Raw genomic sequence first — 16,904 nt, forward strand, 5'->3', positions numbered from 1 at the left:
TTATTTTCCCTCATCTATGGCTTATAGTTTTTCAAAAGTGTCAGGGAATTTCTAGCACTACCCGAATAAGGAAAAAATATCTATTTTTTATCAGAAAACTTACTTTGAAGATTGTCTTTATGTCACCATACAGTTAGGCTTTCCAAGTAGAATTACAGAAACAGAATGATTTATTTCTCTAAACTCCATGTGTATTTCAACATTTAAATGAAATAATAAATGAGCTGCATTCAGATCTGCACTTTTCCACAGTTTGACACTGATTGAAATTTTTGAACTCAGACTCCTAAAAGTATTTAGATGACATTACCTGGCATGGATTTAATTTGTAATTAGAGATTCAGATGCTCATAAAAGCTACACTAATTTCACTTCAGACTGTAAATCTGAATGTAAGTCAGTAAAATGGAGGAAGATACCCTTACTTCCCTGTTGTTCTCTGGGGGTGATATTAAGTAATCACTGAAGTATTCAGGAACTGTGATTCATAATCCATGATCTGAAAGAAAAGAAATTGGATGTTGTGGTGGCTCTCGAAAGTAACATGGTACAGTTTTTAAGTGAGATTGTACTGTTGTGAGCATTCTCAATTAATGCATCCAATATACAGCACTAAGGTCTTTAGTATTATAAGTGACCAGATGATCGAATTCTGAAGAAAAAAATATATAAACCCAAGGTGAACTAAAGAGATTAAAACTCTAATGATTCATAGTGGTTCCTTCCAAAGAATATGTGGGGCTTGGAAATATACATAAATGGCAAATTGGGAAATAGGTACATATCGCAGACATCTTTTGTGAAAAATCTCTTCTTGGGATTTTTCTCCCTTCTGAGAAGCTGGGGCCTCAGAGACAAAATGTAAACAATGATTATCTGCTGCTGTGGAATGCAACAGGTGGATTTTTGATTGGGCCATCTTGAATGTTTATAATTAATAGCCAATCAAGACGGAGCTATCTCAGAGACCGAGAGAGTTGCCTTTGTTATTCATTCTTTTCTATTCTTAGCTTAGCCTTCTGAGGAACCCTTTCCCTTCTATTTCTTTTTAGTATGGTTATAATGTAATATATATATCATAAAATAATAAATCAAGCCTTCTGAATATGGAGTCAACATTCTCGTCTCTTCCTTCGCCTGAAAACCCCTGTGACCACGGTCACAGGTACAGAGCAAGGCATTGAGTGGGGATGGTATGAGTATCTTCAGTAATTTGCAGTGGAATAGCCTCCTGGCTGGCTCAGTTGCTGGAGAGAGGCAGTGGGTTAGCACAGGCATATCAAATCCCACACCCTGAGCGCAGGATTTGTTCAATTAGTTTCAGTTCACGTTCGCAGCAGAATGCGATGTGCCTGTTCCCCAGGTATGAGATGGTGCCACGTCTCATCTCCTGACCCAATGTACTGTACAGCATCCTCCATCACATGGCTTGGCATACGAGGTCTTTCACAAAGAGAGCGCAGAAAGTTGAGAGTTCTTAAGAGCTGTTTTTCTAAGCACTCAAAGGGATGTTACTCAGCCTGGAGGTTCAGAGGCTTTTTTGCCCATTACAACAATTACTACAGATGAAGGAACACTCTTAAAGAAGTGTTTTGAACAGTTAGAGTCTTTAATAGCTGCAGAAGTATGGGTCAGGCTGTAGCTTTCAAGTTTTTAAAAAATGGTCTGTGAAAAGTCATTTAAGATTTTTACACAGATACAGCATGACTGAATATGTGGTGGATGCTTTTGTGCAGTGTGGGAATAAAAATTAAATGCGGGTAAGACGTGAAAGCAGCAGCAATTTGTGACTGCTAAGAGTGATGAAGAAACAGATGTGACATTCTGAAATATTCCTGTTGTGCCCTGAAGAAAGGAAGGATTTTTCTGGTGTAGGTATTACCAGTTGTAAAACAATGTGTTGAAAAGGAATGGGAGGTTTGCTGAGATATGATTCATTGTTGGCTGTTGCAGTAATTAAGTCTGTTGCTTGCCTTGAGGTCAGCATGACCCTGTTTATTTTAATTTTTCAGTCTATGGGGAAAGGAGAGCCTTATTTAACTACTTGTGGAACTAAAGTTGAGTGCACAGTGCCTGTAAACCAGTGTGTACACAGTGTGATCAGGTGATGGGGAGCTGGAAGCAAACTGCAAGCAGCTGAGTCAGTTAACAATGTAGATGTAGCCATAGTTGTGCCAGTTTTTGACTTTGAAAGTAGGATTTAGTTTGAGATACAGGATGGGATTCTGTGTCTTGTTTGTGCTTCTTTTGCAATTTGAGATGCCCTCAGGTGTCCTGCCTGGCATGGTCTCCTACAGGTGTGTTGCTGCCTCAGATATCCTGGAGCATATCAAAGAGCATTAAACATCTTTGTGTAAGCAACTGAATTGAGCCCCAAGACTCCTCACTGTAGAGGTCTTCGTGCAGCTACAGCTGCTGTGCCTTGTGGTCAGTGGAGCTGGAGGAGGGAGCTCATGTTGAGCTAAATAAATACTGGCAGCTGGTCAGCTGAATCATCTCTCAGATCTCTATCAGATCCCTTGGTTTTATTGATTATAATGGAAATTTCTGCCTAGTGAAACAGTAGATATCTGGAGTCTAATTCACATGTAGGTGCCTGGTTTCATGGTTTGCCCGCTGGTTTACCTGAGGTGTCGGTAAAGGACTGGCACAAATGACAGAGGACTTGCTGCAGAACTCTGCTTCTTTGGAGCAGCAGTCAGAATGCAGACAGAACTGCCCAGAACATCTCAAAGTTAGACAATGCCTGTGGCTAGGCAGCGGAATTGCAGTCTGTGTTTCTAGGTGATCTTAAAGGTCTCCTTTTGTACATCTTTTAAGTACAAGACTGAGAGTGTTTCTCATGGAGGAGACAGTCTGGGCTCCACATAAGTACCCTCCATACCAGCGTATGTATTTTTAGCTTATATAGATGGTATTTTATGTAACATTTTATGCACACTCCAGTATTATTTCTGTATAAACACAAAAGGCAGGTATGCCTACAGCCATTTTAAAAACATTTTGAGAAAAAAATTAGTTGTCTCACAATTAAATCAGTCAGTCATTCTGATTGGCAGAATCCAGTTTTAGTTCTTTCATGCACAGTCTGCATGCAGAATGCTTCAAATACTAAGTTCTTGGGGACTTTTCAAGTAACAGTCTCCACTTTACCTGCTAAAGCTGCTGGCTAAATCAGTCATTTGATCATAAATAACCTCATTTTTTTGGGGAAAAAAAAACCCCAAAACATTAAACTTTAAAATCATATCTTAATTTTCCTTTCTGATTGCACAGGGGACAACTCTTTCCTCATTCTGCCTTATAAATGCATGTCCTGGTAAATTGTTTTTATGATGCCACATATCATTTTTGTGCTCGTGTGCTTTAGACTTTTGAAAATCATGTAACCCTGAGGATATAACCTCAAGGTACATGCTGTGTTTCACTTCTATTCCAGTGTTCTCAATATGTGAAAAACATGTCTTATAGAGTCCTGTAAAATATTATTCTCTTCTTTAATGTCTAGGGTACAAGGTTACAATTTTACATACCTTTTGTTGGGATAATTATATGATCAGCTTTCCCCTAACAACTGTTCTGTCAATTCATCACTTACATTACTGACTCATTTCACACAGATTCAGCAGCTCATTTCAGCAGGCAGAGCCCCTCTTTTCCAGTCAATGTGGTATCAGCAGCTGCATAGTGACTGACTCTTCATTGCTTCTGTATACAAAATCTCTCATACATAAACTCCATCTCATTGCCCATTCCTGGAATTCCTGCTCTGGCTACTAATCAAACACAATAGAGCCCTTTGTGCCCTCTTGCCCTTTCTTCTCCTCTGGAACTTCTTTTCCATGCTTATATCCAAAGCAGGCAGTCTTCTTTTCCTTTCTGCATTCCATTCCTGGATATCAGGTTAGCATGTTCTTCTTTAACATCTCCCCTATGCTAATATTCTTTAACACTGATGTGGTGTTTCCAGACACAAAGCAAAGTCAGAGACAGACACTGCAGCATTCTAGATGTCATTCCAAAAACATCCTGGGCAGTGCATCCTAGAGAAATTTTGCTCATGAATGCACTACAGCTATGGGGAAAATATTTTAGGCTGGCATTAGTCAAGTTATACTTCTTTAAAAGGTGAATTTCCTGACTTTTGTTTTGGTTGGCCTGGTAAATTATTAAAAGTGACTCTTTCAAAAATCACCTTTCACACACATATCTATTTCTTGCAATGTTTGTTTTCCTTTTGGATTTCTCTAAACTTTGGCTGTCAATATAATACTTCAAGTGCCAGTTTGGTCAAGCTGATATATTGAAGATACACAGTTGTACAGTGCTGGTAGGAAACCAGTCAGTCATTCATGCATTTCTTGGCTGAAAGAATTTGTACCCTTCTTGCAAATGCATGGCTGAGGTCTCATGTATCTGGTGTCAAATATAGAACATTTATAAAACTTCTAGTTCACTCCCATAGAAACAGAAAAAGATACCAATCACTCTCCTAAATAATTATATACTACTTTCTGGACAGTTTCTCTTTCAGGTTCTTCAATGGAGTACTTTTATCTAAAATCTAAGAATAGAATTGACTAGACTAGACTAGAGCCTGCCAGTTGACAGAGACCCACAGTGATAATCCAGTACAACTACCTGACCAGCTCAGGGCCAATCAAAAATTAAAGCATGTTGAGTATATAGAGAGAGCATATATAAAAAAAATTACTAAAGAAACAATGAAAACTTGCAATTAATATGAACATTGTTTTCAGTGAAAGCATTAAATCACCAAAGTTACTAACATTTTAAAGCTTCAAGAAGCTTTAAAATTCAGGTTTTCCCCTCTTATGTTACAGAAGAATCAGAAATTGTATCTTTAAAATTTTAAAGTGTTATTTAAAGCATTTTTATAGAAAAAGATACTGTTTTCACTTCCCTCCCTAGCCATATACTGGTACTTTGCTTTTGCATATATTAATGGCCATATACTTTATGCATAGCTAGATGAGGGATCTGATCCAGCAAAACATGACCCTACAGAAACTACGAGTCTTCAGTTATATCAGCTGACATCAATGCCATTGAACAACAGAGGGGATATACAATCAGCAGGAGAGATGTTGCTTTTCAGCAGTAACCTGAGTACAGAGTAGCTTGAGCCAGTCATGAAACCATGTCCTGAGAGTGAAGGGTGAAAATCAAATTTCACAAGCTGTACCAAAAATACTCTGCATATAAGGTTACACAGAAACTTAATTCAACTGGGAGCCAAGACTCCCAGTGCTTGATTCAAGTAAAATCAAGCGTTTGATTTTTACTAATTTCAGTAATATTTAACTGAGTTTAAAATCAAGCATGGATCTGAACCTTGCATGACTTGGAGATGCAAGAAAAAGAAAATTCAATTATCAGAATTATTGCTTTTATCTTCTGAAATTATTTTATTACCTAAAGAAATGTTTGACAAATATGTTTTTATGAGAAACATTCTCTGTACATGTACTTTAGCTGTATCTTGAAAAGATGCACTGTTTGTTTAAATATGATGCAACAGCTGTTTCTTTGTATATCCAGTGTTGTATTGAACATGTTCTCTCAAATATTGTTTTGACTTCCTCCTATCCTTTTGTACAAGAGATATGGGCACAGTACCAACACAAAGATAATATTGCTACATACCTGATTTCATTCTCCTGTTAATCTTTTCTTCTCTTAGCAAAAAAAAAACAAACCAAACCTACTGAGCATACTTCATGCTTTCTTTAGTGATTTTGATATCTAGACAGTACAGAAGGACCCACTTATTTCTTAAAAACCCCAAACTGTTTCAGTCCTTCCAAAAGCCTCCAACAAAACTGTTGATTTTAATAATGTTTCAGACTGATAGATTCCTGTGTGCCTGGCTGGGAGCACCATGACCCAGCACAGCACTTTTGTGTTAATAAGACATAAAGTCAGACCATTTATCATTTAGTATAGCCAGTACACAAATTAGAGAACAGCTTGCCAGGGTATATTGTGGTCTCATTACTTAGCTTTTGCCACAGTTGCAGAATAGATAGCTTTGAAATCTTCTTGTGCTCTACTGTGACAGGAGAGTGTTCGTGTCATGGTGACCCGACTGGGTTGTTCAGTTGCGCACTGTGCTGACTCAGGAGCCTTAAGTGTGCTCACCAGTTTGCCAAGCAGCACACTCTCCTAAATGAAACAAAAAAGAAAACTCCACAAAGACCTAATCACTGGCAGTTAGCACAGGTGTAAGGTATTCAGGGCTGCAGTCAGGACATGAAACTTCAGGAGTCGCTTACTGGAAGTCGCTGAGGAGCACGCGCTTTCAGTAGGGTACAGTATATTTTCTATTGTATATTTCCATGCCGAAAAATACTGTTACTGTTTAATAAAAATATTAGTATATCATAATGTTTACCATCTTATATTGATTGCTGTTCAAATATAATATTTGTGAGACATTTTACAGCTAATGTTAATGCTTTAACTATATTAATTTGTCTGCATTTTTTGTCTCTTGTTTGCTGTTCTTGGTTTGAGTGATTTCCTCTTAGGAAAATTTTGAAATACTGAAAGTTCAGACAACTTGAATTTTTAAACCCTCAAAGTAGACAACTCATATATAAAACTGCTAAGTTCACTTTCTTAAGTGAATTAAATTTGAGGATTCTACTGATACTTTTAACTAAAGATATTTGATTAATGCTTTGGATTGCATATTTTTGTTTGCAAATGTTTCTTATTTAATGCATTTTCAACATATAATAGTGTGCAATCAATCTCCTGATTGAGTAAACCTTGAGGTTCATAAGTATTTGTAATGTGATACACTCATCTACAGATGTATTTGCTATCCACAGATGGTGAGGTACATTTTAAACTGTTCCCATTGTATTTGTTTCCACTCTTTGTTCATTAGATGGAAAATATGACCTAGATACAGTAGAGTGTGCTCTGCTAGTAGAAATCAGTGAGGCTGTCTTTCAAGCAGTGAGGCCATTTGCTGTGAATGAGGTGGAGCCCCTGAACCTGTGCACTGTGTGTGCATCCTTGGAGAACTGCCACAGGCACTGGCTCTGCCCCTGCTGCCCTGGCAGACAGCTCCAGGGTGTGTTTAAGCCGTCCATTCTGGTATTTCTGTGTGCATGTGGCTGCTGCAATGCTTCCAGGGGTGAGCCTGGAGGGCTGGGGGCAGGAATGAGTCTGGAGGCTTGGGGGAAGGAAAAGCAAAAGTCTGGCTTTGAGCATGACTCAAAAAGCTAACCTGTACAATCAGTACAGCATTATTCTTTGTGCACTCCTTTTGTACTTGAAAAGATTCTTGGAAACACTCTATAGCACCAGTAACCAGAAGAAGGTGTAGTATTGGTTTCCTAGAATTTTCTTCAGAAAATATGCATTTCAGGATTATCTCTCTCCTGACTTGCCAATCTGCTGCCTGCCGCTTTACTCTGAGATCTCAAGTGGCTCTTCTCAAAGCACTGGAGGAGATGTCTGAGACAGTTCTTGGACAGGGAGTTGTGTCTGTCTAGGTAATAGTGAGAGAGCCTTTGCACTTTCAGCAAGGCCCCAGACCTGTACAACTGGGAGATAATTTTTACTAATTTCCCAGTCACCACTTTGATCATTGCTTCCTAGCCCTGATTTGTGGCATCTCCTTCCCTCCCTTTCTCCTCCCTCTACTTGGCTTCTTCCTGCTGCTTAACAAGCTCAATTGGTTTTATGTATGTAATTCTTTTTTTTTTTTAAGAGTTTGAAGGTGGCCTCTGAAAGAATTGCTTTCATCCAAAGCCAGGAGCTGATCAAAGCAATGCACAAAAGGCAAATGGGAGCCAAGGCAGTGCTGTCTGACCAGCCACAGGATCAGGGTTCTGTGCTGGAGAAATAGTGAAGCAAATCACTTGCACTATGCTGGAAGCTGATGATAAGGGATTTTCTCTCCAGTAACACCTGCAGAGTTTATTAGATCCTGTAGGAAAATCAAGGAAATCTGTATCAGAATACATGGTTTCTTGCAGAGAGGAATGTGAAAGCATTTACAGGATGAAGTCCCACTGCCTAAATGTATTTATTGCCATATCATGTGTTAGGCTCATTCTGCATTATTAATACAACACTGGACTATCACCCAGCTCACATTTATTTTTATCAAGTGGCCCCTTGGCCCAGTTGTCAGGATATAAAGGAATGACAAGTCTTTGAAAATAAGATTCGTGCTAAAACAAGAAGCAAATAAATGAAAACCAGTGTCATCATTATATCTAAAATAGACTTCCAGTGAAAATTAAAATATATTAATAGTAGATGCTAAGTCACTTTTAAAAAGTCTAAGATTTCTTCTGAATTCTTTTTGCAGGTACAGATTTTTATCAGGCATCAGTCCCAATAGTGCTTATAATTATGATATTTTTAAAACTTGAAGAGTAATCCAAAATATAGCTTTTAACAAAGGATTTCTGTTATGAGCAATTTGAGCTTTGGCATTTTTTCTTCTCTTTAAAATAAATTAAAATATAGTGTCATTTGAGCACAAAACAGTACTTTAAATGTCTCAGAAAAAAATCAGCTCTGGTTTGAGAATAGGCATAAGAGTTACTAGGGTGAAGGAAGCTTAAGTTTTCTGTCACCATAAAGAAAGACCAAACTTTGTGTTAAAATCAAAACAGTCTTTCATCCTTAATTAATTACAGGAATCTGATTGCAATTGGAGTTTTCTGTTTCGCCAGAAATCTACAGTGTAGGCTGTCACAGCTTCACAGCTTGGATTCCTTGTCATTAAATTGCCAACATGCCTTAGTCTAGATCCCCCAGCATAGCTGTATATTTAAATGAGTTTATGACAACTTAGATTGCTCTGGATTACATCAGGCTTTTTCTTCTTTTTTGGTTCAATGTAAAGTTGAATTTGTATGAGAAGTTTTTTGTTGTTTCATTTTGGTTTTTCTTGGGTTTTTTTCCAGACATATCAGGAAATTATTTTCCCTCTTTCTATAGAAATTATTAATTTCATTTCATTCATATGTTCCCTGCATGAATTATAGTATTTAAACTGAAAAAATGACCAGTCAGAAGTAATGCTTATTGGATTTTCAGTTGAAAAATTTCAGCAAAAAAATAAGAAAACACTTTTTCTTAAAGCTGTCTTTACTATGGCCAAAATGGATGTGAAATAAATCCATAAGAAGAATGATCCATTAACCGAATTTATTTACTTCCTGCCTGAAGAAAAAAGAAAGCAAAAGCTTTTTTATAGTGTTTTAGTAAGGTGGTTTAACACTGATTTGTCCAAGTTTGTTTACATCCTTTTTTATAGTTAGGAAATGGACTTGATTTTTCAATAGGCGGGGGAATTTTCCTGTGTTGAATTTCATTGCAAAAGTGCCTGTATTAATCTCTGCAACAATCTCCTGAGAATAAAGACATTTCCCAGTTATTTACTTGTGCAGTGAGTGAGAGAACTGATTTCAGTGATGAATATAAGGAATGTGGCTTGGAATCTAGAGTTGCCAAAAAAAAAAAAAAAGGCCTTGACACCTTTCAATCTGTGCTCTTGTTCCAACATCCTGTTGCTTGGAAACATGAGTCAGGGGAGGAAATCATCTCACTGTTGATGCGGGAGAAAATCCCTGTCTGCAGTCAGCCTGATTTTCAAAATCAAAGAAGAACTCAGATAAAAATTAAAAGCAAACAGAAGGTAAAAAGAAGTGGTAGAGAGATATGACCAGTCTTGTTACAGTATATTTCTTTTATAGAAGCAGCAGCAGAATTGTTCTTGGCTGTGTAAAGGTGGTAGGATTAAGTTCTCTGTGACCTGTCATCAACCTCAATTAGAGTCTCTGTGTTTCATCATGAGCTTCTAACCAAATTTTTTGGAAACCATTAAGTTTAATCTGGACTGGTGTTTAGATAACATTTCTCATGTAAGTCCACAAGACATATGGAAGTTCTAAGATTTGGTAACAGAGAATGAGCTAGAATTTCTGGCAAAGGTAACTGTGGTTTTATTTAAAAGTTTTATGTTGCATTTAAAATGTAATGGGCCAAATGGGGTCTACTGAACTGCCAAACTTTTGTCATATATGAAACATGGAATGACTAGAGACTTATTCATCTGACAGCTTTACTGCTGAGGAATAAATTACTTCTCTGAAGAAGTGGATTTCAATCAACAGATCCATAAGTGACTACTGATTTTATTCTTGTTGATATTGGTAGAGTTGGGCTCAGGAAAGAATTGTAATTTCATTTCTTAGCATCTTTTGAAGCTTGAAAATTTCTCTTTCAGGGTAATACTAACAGATAAAAGTCAAATCTTTCTTGAAGATTTTGGTGAAAATCATTTTGGTAAAATGTTGGTCTGGAAGTAATCTCAAATGAGGTGATGGTTCCCACTCTCCAGTGTTATATTATAAATATCAGTTTTATGAGCCCTTTTTCCCCCCTCTCTCTTACTGCCAAGTCAGTCTGGCAGAATAGTGAGGAAACAGATTTGACTTCCAGAAACTAACATTTTTCTCAGAAACTGGCAATAATCCACCTCTTTACAATGCTTTTAGGTGGTTTTGTACTGACAGAGAAAAAGCTTTGTAAATTGCTTCTACAAGGGATAATTTTGTGGTCCATGAACAACTAGGTTGATTTCTGGAAGAATAATTTTTAATTTCTCTTTGCCCATATGGTCTGCAGCTTTATTACTAAATGAAACAATTGAAGGAGATATTTCTGTGTGCCAGAAATCAATTTTCTGTTGTAATATCTTGGCATAGCTCTGGTGCTTGTACTCCCTCTCTTCAGTAGTTCCCAGACACACTTCAGGAGTCACGATGGACCAGTGACTGTTCCTGAAGGGCATTTTGGATGAAGTAACCTTATTTTGAGACTAGTAGTAAAGACATAAAATATAATACTTTATTGTGTCTTGTGGAGGCTGAAAATCAGAGTGTCTTTTAGTTCTCCTGAATCAAGAATTCTGTATATCCTGTGGGAATAGATTTTATGTAACCTATGGGAAATAAATACCACACAGTATCACTTCTACACGTGACGCAAATTAATGTAGGAGATTATAAATAATTTATCCTTCCAAATCCAAAGCTAGAGATAACACTGTAATTACAGATAGCTTCATGAAAATAAAGGAGTAAATTGTGCTTTTTCATGGCTGGGCTGAATCCACGAGGAAGATTTTGCAGGATGTATTGCTACCATTGAAGAGAATCAGTTTTGTGCTGTCTCCAAATTTATTTTTCTTCTTATAATTATATTTACATATGACTCCCTACCCTAAGGTTTCTTTTTTGTTAGACTGATGTTTTTAATACACCAGTACAGACTTTACTGGACTTTACAAATATTGATGGATTTTGGGTATTACTTGATAAATATAATTATATCCAAAGGGCAAAAGGATCACAGAACTTTTTTGGTACTATTCTGTTAACAAATTGTTAACCTGCAGTAAATAACACTTTCTCCTCCTTACAGAAAAAATTTGATAGATAGCCTTTTAGATACCTAAATCCCATGTCCATGAAAACAAATCCTTTCTTTCTATGCAAGCAAAAAACTGCCTTTTGCCATAGTGATAGCAAATTCTGTCGGAGAGCATGAGAACATCTTGATATTCTCCTCTTAGAAATGATACAATAGAAATTACTCTGTTAAACTGTTTCAAAAGAATGAAAGCTGGCTGCTGAAACTTGGAAAACATATTCACTGCTATAAAGCAATAATGAAAGGATTAATATAGTAAAGTAGCAGTGTAAATTATGTTGCATAATGCAAAAATCTTGCAACTTAATATGAATCATTGCCACCTGTAACAATTTGTAACTTGTATCTAAGGCTGAATTTCTTAATAATCAACCAGGTCTTCCTAATTTCCCGCTTAATTACCTTGATTATTGTTTTAAGTCAACATAACACAGCCCACATATACTATTTGGTTTCCTCAGTTTCTGCTGAGGGCAGGCTTTATTTATCAGTCTGTTTCAATGGGAGTTGTTAAAAGGCCTGGATTGCTTGCCATGCTCTAAAATCCATAGCATTCCTTAGGGTACTCAGTCTGTCCTAGCTGTAGGATTAATTTTGTCCAGAATTGCTGTCCTTCACCTTCAGTCTTCACAAAACCTAGTGCTCCTCACAGTAAAAAGTCAGTAAAGTGCTGCTGTCTGTTCCACTGTGCACAAGATCTCTGTGTGTGACCTGGATGCTGGCTCTGAATGTCCTCCTGCTGTGGCCAGTCATTGTCATGGCCCTTGTGGCTGAGGGAGCTCCTCACTGAAATCACAGCACGGGAGGGCAGGCTCATGGCAGGTTTTCTTAAGCCCTGACTGGTTCAACTGCAGTTGAACTTGAAGTTGACTCTAAACGTGACAGACTTTCACCCTTAAGACGGTCCCCATTTTTCTTAATTACACAGTCCCTGCTTACCACTGAAATGCTGATGGTTCTTTATTTGGAATTTGAGATGCTTCTTTAAGTGACTAACAAAATTTTGCTCACATTTTCAGATGCCTGGACTTAGCATCTCTCTTTGCCAGCATTATCCGTGGATTTCTAAGGCATTGTCCTGACCTGCTTCATTTGTGTCTGCAATTTTTTCTTAGGCTCCCTAGTGGCTCAGAGTGTTTTTTGTCTTTTTATCATGCTTTTATGAGGCTCTTCCTGGTCCAGCTCTTTGCCTTTTTATCTCCTCCTTATATTGGCGAGTATTTTCCTCTGCCTGCTCTCCATGGAAACTGGCCATGTGACAGGGAGGTGCCCTTTGATTTATCAGTAGATGGGGTCGAGGGCCATCCTTCTGTGTCAGTGTATGGGGGTTTTTTAGTAGGTCTGGTGACCATCTATGTGCATGGCTTGGACTTTCACAAGTGTTTGAAAGTTTAGCTTGTGGCACCCAGTTGTATCCAAGAGAAACATAAATCAAGGCTGGGAGTGATGAGGTCATTGCAGCAGGGACACAGGACTCAGTTTTTGCTTCCATGGAGTCAGCAATTGTCAATTCAGATACCACAGTCTGAGCAGCTCTGAAGAAAAGAGGGGATGACAACTGTCTTATAGCTAGTGGGAAATGGTTTCTCCCTTGCTTGCTTTGGAGAAGTTATTTCTTTGGCGGTTGAGAGTCAGTGGGGATCTGAACAGCAGAGACTAGTGCTGGCAAAAAAACTCCTGTAATGCCCATTTTCTGGTTCCAGTGGTGTGTGTTTGATGATAAAAAATGGATAAAAAATATTTATCACATCTTCCAAAATAGGTTGCTGGGTATATGATTGTGTTTACACTGTGATTTAAGATCACACAAACACATGAGATCTTACAAATCCAGAAAGTGTATTTTTGTTTCTTTTTAACAACCCATTCACAAAATTAAATTAGCTGCCTAATAAGCAAACAAACATGCTTGTGTTGCAAAGAATTCCAAAACCTGCCTCTTTCACAAATAATATAATCTTAACTGATTCCTTATCTGTAACATCACATTGATAAGATGCTGGTTTCTGCCATCCTCAGGATTAAATACGGGGTTTCTCTTCTGACCATTGTGGGCTCTGTAAATCCTGAACAAGCATTCAGCATTGGATAGAATTAATTTCAGAGCTGACCTGGGGTTTCCTGCATATACCTTTGGTAAAGCTTGTTAAGGACATTTCTGATGTCAGGCTTTTCTCATTCTCTTCAGCTGCCTTTGGTGTAGGGGGAAGCAATACTCAGAAGGAGCCAGAGGGTTCCTATCAGTGTGGGATGGGAACTGTGAGAAGCTTTCTGTGTTGGAGGAGAAGATGCAGCCTGATTTCCATACCAGCAGTGAACATCTCTAATAGGCTTTGCAGCTTCCTGTTTGCCCCTTACCAAATGGATTCATCAGTACTATTCAGTGCAGCTCCTCTGATTTTGTGTATATACATGAATATTTTGTTGGTAGTGCCTTCTTTTAGTCTAAATAATTTTCTTCAATACTGCCTCCATTGTTTTATTGTTCTCATTATGGTTCTGTTAATACTGTATATATCTATTATAGCAATTTTTTTATCATGTAGTACTACTAGCCATACTCTCTATACAGTATTAACATGATACAAACATGTTAATACTGTATACAGTACAAAAACAAGTACAATAAAATATGATTATATATATGTAAAATATGCTTTACAAAGTCATAAAAGGATATCCAAATGAACAGGTTTGTATGTTGTTCCCTTCAAAGCCCTTTTCCCATGACAAGCAGTATGTGATTTCCCAGTGGTTTTCCTTTTGCCTGACTGATTCCTACGGGATGCTTCTCAACAGGGGAATTTCCCAAGCAGCATCCAGGGCTGAGGAGGGGCTGTTCAGGGTTTAGGAATTACTGCCACAAACAGGAAGCATTTCATGCTTTCTATTCACAGTTACTTGAGGAGGGAAAGGACATGGGGCCCAGGGCAAGAGCTACTTTGTAATAGGGAAAGAAAGCTGACATGGCTTTTGGTTACACCAGTTCATTGTGTTCCCTGTAGAAAGTAGGTGTCAGTTAATTCCATGGAATATTCAGCTGGAATAGACTGCCTGCTCAGTGACAGATTGAATAAATTACATGGTTTCACTAAAAGTAAAGTCCTAATAAATAAGTGAATGCAATATCAATGCATGTGGATGGATACTGTTTAATTAAAAAAAAAAAAAAAGCAAAAAAAGTGCTGTTTTTTACAAGGAAAAATACTGTTTAGGGTGAAAAGTAAAAGCTATATTTCACCCTCTGTGGGTTACAGCAATGCTACATTATTTATGAGACAGGACCTCTGAAAGAAATGTTGAACTGCTTTAGCCAGGTTCAGCCATGATGGACCATGCAAAGAAAAGTACACAAAACTGTGCTATTGCCCAGATCATTTATTCTGCTCAAATCACTTGAAATAGAAAGGCTGTTTAACAATAGACTGATGACTACTGAAAGCACCTCTCCTCAATTGCTATATAAATCAAGGAATTACTTGAATCAGATTTCTAGTCACTTTTTCAAGAAGGTGCCAAAGCTTGCTCCCTTTCTGCTGAATTAGAGAAAGCTGTTACTTTTAGATAACTTCCTGTAATTTACCAGCAGGATCTGCTCAGTGACTGCTGCAGTCAGTGTTCTTTGCCTTTCTTTGTGGACAATGGAGCATTTCTCTTTCATGAGAAATGTTGAGCCTGGCGTCAGCATGCAGTGATGGAGTACTGAGTGCTTAAATTGTAATATCTTTCTTTTTTTTTTTTCCCTCTTCCTGTCTCTTTTGCCTTTTTTTTTTGTTTGTTTGTTTGTTTTTGGAGAAGATGGGAAATTCTTACGCTGGCCAGCTCAAGACAACACGGTTTGAAGAAGTGTTGCATAATTCCATCGAGGCCTCTCTCCGCTCAAACAACTTAGTTCCCAGACCAATCTTTTCTCAGTTGTATTTGGAAGCTGAACAGCAACTATCATCACTGGAAGGTAGGAAAAAATGGAATTTCTATTTCTGTCAAAGACAATTCTGCTATATGCTCAGCCGTGGCCCAGCATACACATTTTAAATCATAATATGGATAAACACAAGTTTTGATTTGGATTTTTTTATGATCTGCAAATATATATGCATTAGAATTGGATTAAAAATACAAAATGCACTGTCTTTTATTTTGACAAAATTAAGCCACTTGCTCAGACTCATCTATACACATAAATTGAAGTTCTAGGAATTGTTCCATTACATTTGTGAGAAGTCTTTGGAGATTTGGAAAATAAATCTGTTAACCTATAATTTATTATGTACTGCTCAAAGTCACACAGTAAATGGTAGAGAACCCATAATAGATTTGCAAAACATGTATGCTAAGACTGATTTTCAATGTGTATAAATACAGCAGAAATATTTTTTAGCTTTTGAGATGGTTTATAATTACTTCAGGCATAATATTTGTAGTTATTATGTGGTTGCAAAGGTGAAATTTAGGATATGTACTCTCACAAACCCTGCACAAGTTGATATTTAACCAATAGGATTTCTCACTGAATTTGTGTGTGTGTTTACAGAAGGCTACTTTCTCAGTAATGAACTGTATGGATCTGCTAAACAAACTCATGATGCAGTTTGGTGTCTGTTACTTGTAGTGGTCTTGTGGTTTTCAGTGAGTTTTCTGGTGTGTGCATAACACTGGCATGGTGGTGCAAGGTTATGCTTTTTTATTTGATTATTTAGTCATTTCTGTCAAGAGGGTGGAGTTTCATGTCTTTTGTCCACACCTACTTTCCCTGTCATACTTAGCTGCTGTTAGTGAGAAATGCATGAAGGTCCACAGTAACACACACACGCACACAAAATCAGGTCAAGGAGTAGTAACAGATAAAAGTATTTTGCACAGATTAAAGTCTTTGCTATTGCCTCACAGCAGTAGCAAAGTGACAGCTGTGAATATTTCTTGAAAAATAAAATCCACTTGCACATCATTAGTAATTTCCTCTTTTCTTCTTTTTTTTTGCTAATACAGGACAAAATAATGAATATACAATAATTGTTTAAATACATATGCTGTTTATTCCCTGCACAAAGCAATCCTTCTATCAAACCCTTCCATAAGATTTTAATAAACTTACATGGTAGCTGTGATGTCACCAAATTGATTATGACATCAGTTGGGAAAGATAGCACAGGAGCAGATGCATTGTTCAGGAACAAAAGTGCAATTTCACACTTCTCTAGTTTCTTTCTTTCTTTCAAGACTTTCAAAGAACTTTGCAAACCTTGAGGGGCTGATTCTGTGTTCGTTGTAGTTAATGGAAACAGAATTGAAGTGTAATTAAAAGTCTCATAACAGCCTGGCAGAGAGCATTCCTTTCATGAAAGTTTCAGTCAACGGGAACTCTGAAGTGACCTGTAATAGAGTGCCTCCTAGGTTGTTCCTCAGGTGGTCTT

General features: G+C 37.5%; 1 protein-coding gene across 3 annotated transcripts in view; it reads left to right on the forward strand.

Moving 5' to 3' along the window:
• Positions 1-16,904, forward strand: part of GREB1 (growth regulating estrogen receptor binding 1) — an 88,948-nt gene that overhangs the window by 17,999 nt on the left and 54,045 nt on the right. For 2 of the 3 annotated variants that reach the window (XM_064707731.1, XM_064707730.1), the window contains one exon: positions 15,289-15,445. In XM_064707731.1, coding sequence (XP_064563801.1) covers positions 15,289-15,445 — 157 coding nt within the window. Of the gene's footprint in view, positions 1-6,238; positions 6,331-15,288; positions 15,446-16,904 lie in introns of those variants that run through there. The other variant, XM_064707732.1, reaches the window with a different exon arrangement.

Source organism: Zonotrichia leucophrys, chromosome 3 (assembly GCF_028769735.1).
Source record: "Zonotrichia leucophrys gambelii isolate GWCS_2022_RI chromosome 3, RI_Zleu_2.0, whole genome shotgun sequence".
Lineage (NCBI taxonomy): Eukaryota > Metazoa > Chordata > Aves > Passeriformes > Passerellidae > Zonotrichia > Zonotrichia leucophrys.